The sequence below is a fragment of the Anas platyrhynchos genome, chromosome 12, assembly GCF_047663525.1.
Source record: "Anas platyrhynchos isolate ZD024472 breed Pekin duck chromosome 12, IASCAAS_PekinDuck_T2T, whole genome shotgun sequence".
NCBI lineage: Eukaryota > Metazoa > Chordata > Aves > Anseriformes > Anatidae > Anas > Anas platyrhynchos.
The window spans coordinates 21,444,795-21,454,856 of NC_092598.1; the positions used below are offsets into that span (position 1 = coordinate 21,444,795).

The following is a 10,062-nucleotide window of genomic DNA, read 5'->3' on the forward strand; positions in this document are numbered from 1 at the left end:
TAACCTCAATAAAGGAGCTTAACTCTTAGTTCATCCAAGCGTTTGTCACTCAGCTTGAGCAGAGGCAGACTTTGAAGACTCAACTACTAGCTTAACATGTGAAGCTGCACACAGCAGCAAGTAAGTACCAGTAAACAAACAAATACTGATTTGAGAATCACTTCTGAATATCCCTCTCTTAGTGCTTCATCTGCTCAGTGCTACATTAGTGGATGGCTATATTATACGATTATAGTGTGGGTATGCAAAAGGAAAGAAAGTGCTCATTAGCTTGAACAGTTGCTATCTTCACCTGGACCTCCTCTTCACCTATCCACAGCATTCTTGATGGAGAGGCAGAAATGGGGATGTATAAGCTGTATACTATATAAGTAATTAGAGTAAAGTCAAGTCCTTTATGCTACACTTCAATAAGTCCACAGAATCAGAAGAATACATTAGATTCCCCAAATTTTGACTCAGGCATTTTTGAGATTAAGTCAAATTTCTTTCCACCTCAAAAGTTAAGTGCATATGAAAATACCAGTTAATGCATTGCAGTAATTCTAGGAATGCATTAGAACACTCCACTGAGGATTTGTTGGCAGAACACAACATCCAACTTCAATCTAATTTCACTGAAGTGGCAGGTGGTAGACTTATTCCTCTAGTTGCACCTTGGACAGCTTTAGATTTACTAACATTAAGAGGGCAGAAAAAAGCACAAAACCATGTATACGTTATCAGAACTGTTTAATGCTTAAGTGAAAGTCCATTAAAAATTGTCAGAAGCCATACACACTAAGTTTCTTAAATTCTATCATGCTGAGCTGTAAAGCAATACACAAGTACTAATCTCAGAATGTTTACATGGAATCACTTAAATGTGAGGCTTCATTCCTGTAAGCACAGAAAAAAAAAAATTGCTAGAAGAATAAAAGCTAGCTGATCACAGAATCTAATGGGCATTATGTTACTCTCTCAAAAAAAAAAAAAAGCATAACCTTAGAACAGCCAAATCCTTTATAGGTTAAGAATAGACTGATAATTCTAATGACATATATGTTGATTTTGTTTATTTGTTTGTTGTTGTTTTTAACTTTAGCTATTCTTTGTGCTATACACCATGGAATCCAAGCATGTCACTTTTTCCCAAAAGACTGGAAACAAAGTCTTACAACCTTTGGTACTGAAAGCAACAAGCAAGACTTAACTACAAAAGTTTATTTTCTCACTGATGATTTTTCCTTCAGAGATGCTCAAGTCAGGTACATTTACAGACCTATCAGTCTTCAGATCCTTCTAAGAAGCATTTTGAAATAGATAGTCATTAACATAGATACCACTGCATTTACTTGACAGCTACATCACATCCACACCCTACAAGTTATATATCACTATTTACTCAGTTCTTAAGTTCTTCTGAATATCCTGCTATACCATTAAGGACCTAAAACACACTACAGAGAAAATACTTTTAACATAACCAAGGATTCTGTATAGAAACACTTCAGATTCGGTGTTGAACAGCACAAGGCTTTGTTTGGCTTGTTCATTTCACTACTAGGGCCAGTTAGGGAGGAAAAAAACAACTTCTATTCCTTTACATTCAGCTGCAGCTTATAGAGATGTCTGTGAAAGTGAGGTAAGTCAGAACACCACCTCTGAATTATCAGACTATAGAGCAGTGAATTTGCATCAGTCAGCTCAAAGCTTCCTAAAAAACAGGGAAAAATTAAGTTTAGTTATGCCAGACTGAGTGCGACAGTGATGCAACAGGTTCTGGGAAGGAGGGGACAATGTTATTACAGGAAGGTGCTCCTTTCTCTCAGCATCTCTCCCGCAGTCACATTTTTCTTCAAGTGGAAGGTAAAACATCTCCAGTTCCCAGCACCAGCTCTTTATTTTTTTGTCTCTGCCCCACCCCTCCCCATGCAGACACCACTTCCCTTTTTAGGGTCTAGCAGCTCTGTCTCTCCTACCACTTCTGCTACCACTGCCCCCACACTCTCACACAGGACTCCCACAACCCTACAGCATCTGTCAGCAGCAGGGCAACACCATGCAAGCAGGTTTCTTTCAGTTCTTCATGCTGCTTTTCATTATGAATCCCCCTCCTGTAACCTAAAACAGAGCTCATTCTTAAAGTTCACCCTTTCAATTTTAACAGTGTATTTGCACTATAGCTTGATGTGGAAACCTTATTTGCCTCAGACTTGAGGCCAAAGAACACACGGGCTTGACTCTTAAATCACCTATTTCTTTCCTCCAAGGAACCTGTTTTATGAGCAGCTCATCCTTTACCAGGCGAGCTTTTAACCAGCCACCTACCCTGATTTTGGAGATCATCTTGCTCAGTGTTAGTCAAGCGTTAAGGAACAAGCTGCATTCTCCACAAAAGAATAGTCCAGATTCTCAATACTTCATTCTAGCAGGTTTAAAAATATACTAGAATAGCTACAAGTCCACCACCCATATCCCTTCTCTGGCTTATCATTACTAAAGCTGCATTTAAGTCTCAAATAGGAAAGCCTGAGCTATTCAAAAACAAGCTGTGGAAAAAATGCAGAAAATGCTGACCAGTGAGCCACAAACATTAAAAAGGAACACGTTTACAGGAAAAAAAAAAATAACAGAAGGTACAAAGTTCCCAAAACATTATCAAATATGGATGCTTCCTCCAAGTATTAATGAACTGTATTTACCTCATCAGACTTGTAGAGGTTGCAGCTTGCACACACGTTTATTTGGGGGTCACCTGGATGGACCGCACAAACACAAGCTGAGATGAAGTATGAGGATAAGCAGTATTTTACTTAGGCCAGTTATTTTGATCCTTTAGTTCCTGAGGCAAGACAGTGGTAGAATTCCCCAGCCTGTGTACTTGCGCCTGAACACTGAACATACAGGGATGTGAGGCACAGAAGTTTATGATGTTTCTTGACCGCAGAATTATAGACCACCACTGTTAACTGCATATCATATACAGTTCATATTTAATGAATTTAATCCATTTTCTGCACTTCTCAATAGGAAAACCAAGTTGCTGCAGGCCAGCTATAGTCTTACCTTATCACTGCTAGAAGCTTAGGGAGAAAAAAAAAAAAGACCATTACTAGACACATTACTGGCAAAATGCTTAAAAGAAAACTAGTCAAAGGAAAGCTGCAGCGTTATGAGACACAACCAGATTCATTTTCACTGTATCCAATTCTTATTTTCTTTCCTTATCTCACAATGGCTTTTGCTTTCAACTTTCTCATACCAGAGCACAACTGAATTCAGTTTGTGAGCTTATTCCAAAAGCAACACCATCAGACAAAGTTTACGAGCCATTTAAACAAAACAGACTTGTATTTACCTAAAATACTGCTTCAGTCTATTACAGTGACGATATAGGATTAAAGAAGTAGTAGTGTTCAAGATGCACCACTGAAGACCTTGCAAATATTTAAGAGCACTGGAGTAGGAAGAATATGGTCATCATTGTCTGCTGCAAGGAAGCCTTTCCACAGAGCCAGTAGGAACATTTCTGTTCCTACTCATTATGCTGCTCCTAATAGTTTTTCCAGGACAACACTTCAGCTAGTCAGCACATTGTATCAAAGTAGTAGCAAGATCTAGATTTTCTTAACATCATGCCTGGCAAACTACAACTTGAGTTTTAGGAGTTTCCACAATCTACCTGAACTGGATAAATGCATACAGCTGGACTTAATTTAGAACTAATCTCAAGAACAGCCTCTTCCTTCCCACCTAATGCTTCAATACATCTTTAGGAGTATTATCTGATACAGATTAAACCCAAAAGGTACCAGCAATTCTAAGTAGTCACAAGTGGCTGAAATAATATCCCTTTTCCTTCTCAGATACTTTCAGAGAAACTGAGCTCCAAGATCCTTGTGTGCTACAATGAATAGCAGCTTCAGTGAGGTGTAGCAGACTTTGAATGTGGCTACTACACAAATGCATTCTTTAGTTAGGATTAAATTTAACACAAGTCACACAGGACTCCAGATTCAAAATTAGAGCTAATCCTTCTTCCACCTCACAATAATTAAGCCATTACAAGACCTCACTTACAAGGTCAAAATTATCTTGTATTTCTTCATTCCAGCAAGGAGCCAGACATTATTGACTCATCACTTCTTGACTATCAACACACAAATTGGCAGAGAGCTGCTCAGCACACATTCTGTAGTAACTTGGCAGCCTACCATGGAAGTTAAAAGGTAACTTCTTCCACAAGTGGCAAACCTGCAGCAGAAGCTACCTGACTTGTAACTAGGTCCAAAAGTAATGCAGAACAAAAAGTTAATGGAGCAAGTAACTGATTTCCAGAACTACTGAGATCCAGAAGAGAGTGTAGTCTAGACAGACTCTCCAAACCAGGCTCAGCACCTTAAAGCTGGTTTGCCTGGAGCCTGCTCCTCACAGCCAAGTATCTTGCCTACAGCACGCACAACACCAGCATGACATGGGAGTGGGTCACACTCCCCCTTCTTGTAAAAATAAGTTCTCACATCTTTTAAGTTACTATCACATCAGAAAACCATTCTGTTAGCCACAATCATCAAGGCACATGTAGTAGCACATGTTATGACAAGAAAGTTCTCCAGAAGTCTGCTTTGGCAAAAGCACATCAAGGATAATAAAGACAACATAATTTCATCTGCTCTGCAGTGCTCAACATCGGTTATATTTGTTGTTCTAGAAGGCTCAGATGTACAATAAACACACAAGAGCTCACTGCTCTTTGCAGTAACAATTTCAACATATGTGCAAGGGCAGTCTGTGAAATATCATTTTCACTGGTAAGAAACTTCAGTGTTTTCTACCCCTTCTGGCATATGGTTATTTGACTCCAGCTATCCACAGCCATTCTGGACTGCATACTCACATTTCTTATCGGCCTTCTCAAAACAAAAAAAAAAAAAACAAAAACAGAAGAGGCGAGAACAACGCAAACTCTTTTCCTCAAGCACCTGCGACACTCGTGCATACCCAAAGCACACACCACGAAGCAAGGCAGGAAGCGGGAAGCGCACATAGCACAAAACCACCGCCCGCACTGGCGTTAACCCCACTTCAGCAGCGCCCCGTGAGCCTGGGAACGGCGGGATAACCGTGGTCACCCACTGGGGCCCTGGGGCACGGGTACAGCGCTCTCCCACCGCCTCTTCCTCCTGAGGGAGGAGACTCCGGCCCTGGAGCAGGCCACGGCGGACGCCGCCGCACCCCCCCCGGCCGCAGAGCGACTCGCAGGCCGCTCCTGGAGCGGCAGGGCCGGGGGGGCTACGGGCACGGAGCGCGGCGCCGCCTCGCCAACAGCCCAGACTCGGAGCGCCGCCGCCGGCCGCCCCCCTCCCCCGGCCGCTGCGCGCCTCAGCCGAGCCCTACCGGAATCCAGGGCGGGCCGGGCCCGGCGCGGCGACGCCGCACGAAGCCAACGGCCGGGCGGCGGGGAGCGAACGAGGAAGCGGGCGGGCAGCCTCGGAGTCGGAGCCTCCGGAGGCGGAGTCTGTGAGGGCTTATAGGGCCGGGCCCAGCAGGCCGCGGGCGTTCCCTGCGCCGCGCCATGTGATGAGACAGCCGCCGGTCGTCCTCCGGAGCTTTGGCTTTTCCTTTCATAGGCGGGATGAGGCGGCCTGGTCCCACTGCACGCCGGCGGTAGCGGGCAGGGAGCGATGCTGCCCGCTTCCCCGACTCCCGGAGGCGCCTGAGGAGCCGTAAGGGGATCCGGAGGAGGGCGCGAGGGAGCCGCCCCTCGCCATGCCTGGTAGTGCCGGGCTCCGGCAGCTGCCCGGTCCCGGTCCCGGCAGCGGGTGAGGGCGGCGGAGCCATGGTGAAGGAGGAGTGCAAGGCGTTGTTGGATGCGCTCAGTAAGGTGACCGCCTGCTACCGGCACATGGTGCTGACCATCGGCGGCACCTCGGACTCGCAGAACCTGCGCGAAGAGCTCAAGAAAACCCGGCAAAAAGCCCAGGAGCTGGCGGTGGCCAACAGGAACAAGCTGACCGCGGTCCTGAAGGACAAAAGTGTGAGTAAGGAGGACAAAGCCGAGTTCGAGAGGCTATGGGTGATTTTCTCCACGTGCCTAGAGATCCTGGAGATCGACATGAGGAGGGCCCTGGAGCTGGGCCACGAGTTCCCGCTGAACGTCCCCAAAAAGCACCTGATACAAACGGGCATGAGCGGGGGAACCTCTGGCGTGGCCGCTAGGGCGATGAGCATCCAGAACATGAAATATGAGGCTGAGCACAATATAGATGTGGTGGATTTGAAAGACCTAGAAAACGAAATCAATCAGGTAGGAGAAATGATGTATGAGATGGAAATGAAGGTCAGTGTCCCTCAGTGGACGGTAGAGGCTAAGCAAGACCCTGGGGCTGAACTCAAATCCACCATCAGCATGGGCGCATCTTCTATTGGCATGATCTCTGTGGAGGAAAATAAATCCTTCTGTGATATCAGCAAAATTCTAGCTGGGATTATTTTCTCCGCTGTCCTCATTATTGCCATTGTCCTGGCAGTGTGCGTGGTAAAGCTCTCTTAGGCTGGTGCAGGCTCTGACAAGCAGCCCCCATGGCTGCCTGTGAAGCGCTTCATGCCTCACATCTTCTCAAAACGGGTCACCCGGGTGAGCTGAGAATTGAAACCTAACACTTGAAAAAATAAAGCAAAACTTTTGCCTCTCAAAATCCTAAAATGCACAGTTTCTTTCTGCGTGCTTTTTGAAGAAAACAGATCTAAATCAGCCTGCAAATAGGATGTATTCGTTTGCTGGACTTGTAACAGTTAACTACGAAGTATCAGGGTATTATCACTACTGGCTGTAACAGGGATTTGTCTGCTATTAATAGATAACTAGTCTCAGAAGCATGTACTTTTTGTTCCCGAATAGGCTCTGCTGTTTGCTGCTGCTCACTGTTTACAGTATTTGGGAGTAACACAAATTTGGAGGCTAACAAAGTAAATAGAATGCAATGAGATTTTTTTCATCAAATACGCAAGATATTATTTCAGTGGACGAAAGGGGAAGGATGAAAACCCCAATAAATGAATGTAAGTGTCTATTCTGGATAAGTTAATGATTAGGGAAAGAGAAGGCGAGGAGGAGGACTGAGAAAACAAAACAAGCAATGTTCAGAAAATACTGATGGGAGATTTAGACTGCATTGTACAGAACCCAGTTACGTGGGTTGGCACAGCGCACACTAATGACTAGTGGCTTTCCACATCCAGAGAGGAAAAAGGGAGAGTTGCATGTTCAGAAAAATACCAGCAAGCCTCATGGTTCTATTCCATGTTTATCATGATTTTATCTTCCCCTGCAGAAAGTCTAATTCCTGCCACTGTTTCAGATTCTTTCTGTAGAATGAAACTGTCTGAACATCACAGTTAACTATGAGGACAGGAGCAGTGAATCCACCCACAACAGATGCAATAATTTTTGAAAGTAGTCTGGCAAACAAAAATGATGTAGAGCTAAAGCAGACCTTTCTAATCGTCCCAAAAGAGATTCTCTCTTACATTGACGGGCAGGGATTTTTCCCTTTGTATGTACAGTCACATTTCCACAAAACCTTTGAGTTCTTTGCAGAAATACAGACAAAGCTAAAACAAGAAGTCTTGGTTTCACATTTCATTCATGTCTGATTAATCATGTGGGAAAGAGGAAGTCTGTAGGATTGGACCCATAATTGGTCCCATTTAATGCACTACAGGTTTGGGGGATAAATGCAAGAGCAGCAGAAAACTTTTCCAATGCTTACCTAAAAATTGTCAGTGATGAAATGTAGAACTGGGGGGGATACTAACTTTGCAGAGAAGCTCTATTATTGTCTTGAAAAAAGACCCATGTGTTGTGTTCCTTTATTATGTAACCTAAGGAGATTTGTTCTGTTCATCTAAATACACACTATCAATTCCAAACTCCACAGGCAAATAAAGGACCCGAAGACGTGGGGGCTTTAATAGATAATTACTCTGCCGCGCTGACTATTATGGGCACATTATCAAAAAGTAACAATCAGATGTGTCTGGTGATGTTACTAGACAATAATCTGTAGGTTTGTTAAATAAAATTATGTTGTCAACACTTGCGAACAGCTGATCTTTTTGAGTTGAGAACTAACCAATATTAAAAACTGCACCAGTTAAGTTTTTAGAACTTAAGAGAATTGTATTTGTGCAGAAAAGGCAAGTAACAAATTTGAATCTAGTCACTTGCAGGTGAGAAAAAAGAATGTGAAATAGAGGCCTGATTTAAAGGCTAATGACTATCATTTCTGTGAAGGATAATGTGAGTTTTGCACATTGATCCAGTCTAAACCTTCTTCTCGTGGAAATCCACGGTTTTGTAAAACTCCACATTTTTTTTTTATGTATTTCATTCATTCCATAGGATGCGTTTTGTAAATAGCTAACTTAGGTTCTTAGAGATCCCCAGCAGCACTCTTACCAGGCAAGTCTGTTTCTATCAGTGCTACTGCTTTAGTCTGTCTAGACATAGACTAGATGTAAAAGCTGTGTGTTGATTTAAATGTCAAGATCTCCTTCACAATAATATTGAGTAAACATGTTTATGGAAAATAGCAAAAGCTGCAGGAGAATGTACAAATTTTGACTGCCACCACTAGTCACTAAGGATTCATGGATATTTTCACTCTTTGCACTCTCCTGTTACTTAGTTTACATGCAGGTGGATCAGAAGTTGGACTTTATTCTGCACTTCTTGAAAAGCTTATATTCCTTTTGAAATCAGATCATTTAACAACATTTCTGAAAATCCAAGTAATGCAAGTCTAGTTTCTGGTGGATAAGTAAATGGTAATATCTACAGCATTGATTATCTTGTATTTTGGTATCCTAAAGTGGGTATACTGTTTTAAAATGGCTATTTTTGTAGAGCTGTTTTTAAGACTAGGTAATATAATCTTCAAAAGCAAGACTCAGTGAGTTCAGAAGTTGTAAATTTTCAGTCCATGGCATTTTGGGGTGGGGAGGATCTTGAGTAATACAGGACCCAAAGACTTCATATAAGTAGCCTATAATTATGCAAGTTGTACTTCATTTGAGTATGCACATGATTAATATTTAAAGGATTGAACCTTGGAAAAATATTGTATTTTCAAATCTTTAGACAAAGCTGATTGTGGATTTATTCATCATAAATTTGTTCCTAAAAATCTGTATTATCTCATATTTCAGCTATGTGAAATTAAAAGATGAAGTAGAATTGTAACAGAGGATTGGCACCATCTAAGTGGATAGTATTCCTGCTATTAATTTACTAATAATAAAAAAACGCACTTGATACACACTTGATACAAGTGTACATTCAATGTGACAGGGTTCAGGCACTAGAGGACAAAAAATCAAAATCATATGAAGCCACTACTGCTCAAAGATATTTATGTTTCTTTTAAACTAAGAAGAAAAGAAATGTGCTAGATTCACAGCCTTAGATTTTTCCCCACTGGAATGCAACTGGAAGGAGACTAGAAATGCTGTTTTTGTAAGTGAATAATGTGAAGTCAAACTTCAAAATACTCTATATTTAGCATGATGAGAATACAGATACTCCGGTGCTGAACAGTGAACGAGAATGATACTGTGTTTTCACTACAAAAGAAGATGCTGGTTGCTTAATTTGAATCTTACTCCGGTTCTTTTGTCCTTATTTATAGGATACATATGTTAACTTTGCTATATACTAAAATCTTATTACTGACATGAATTACTTTGTGGGTTTTTTTGTTTGTTTTTTTTTGCCTGTGCATGGGTGGTATTTTCTACACTTTGAATAAAACTTGTTACTGTCACCATTTAACTTAAAATAAAGTACATTCTTGTAGCTTATTTGTCAGCTTGCAGCAGTAATTAAAACCAAACAAAAACTGAAATATTGACACAGCTTTTCAATTAATTCTTCTAAAGAAAAAGTTCCTATTTCAACCAAAGGAATCAAACTAATGCACAAAGTCCTCACGCTAAAGTTTTCTTTAAATAAACATGCCCTTTTCACACACCTGCAGATGAATATATTAATATATCTTAATTTATACTGCAGGGAAATTG

General features: G+C 41.8%; 2 protein-coding genes across 6 annotated transcripts in view; one reads left to right on the top strand and one right to left on the bottom strand.

Moving 5' to 3' along the window:
- The window catches only part of ANKRD27 (ankyrin repeat domain 27), a 42,602-nt gene extending 37,071 nt beyond the window's left edge, over positions 1 to 5,531 (bottom strand). For 2 of the 5 annotated variants that reach the window (XM_027466817.3, XM_027466819.3), the window contains exon 1: positions 5,380 to 5,398. The gene's annotated coding sequence lies outside the window, so the exon portion shown is untranslated. Of the gene's footprint in view, positions 1 to 2,684; positions 2,877 to 5,379 lie in introns of all 5 variants that reach the window. The other 3 variants (XM_027466814.3, XM_027466815.3, XM_027466813.3) reach the window with 3 other exon arrangements.
- A 10-nt stretch (positions 5,532 to 5,541) lies between these two features.
- RGS9BP (regulator of G protein signaling 9 binding protein) lies at positions 5,542 to 9,843 on the top strand. The gene has a single exon (XM_005020244.5). The coding sequence runs from the start codon at positions 5,822 to 5,824 to the stop codon at positions 6,533 to 6,535; it is 714 nt and encodes a 237-aa protein (XP_005020301.1). The 5' UTR covers positions 5,542 to 5,821; the 3' UTR covers positions 6,536 to 9,843.
- The last annotated feature ends 219 nt before the right edge of the window (positions 9,844 to 10,062 follow it).

Excerpts from the sequence above, each read along its gene's own strand:
- RGS9BP (XM_005020244.5), top strand. The coding sequence starts at position 5,822 with ATGGTGAAGGAGGAGTGCAAGGCGTTGTTGGATGCGCTCAGTAAGGTG.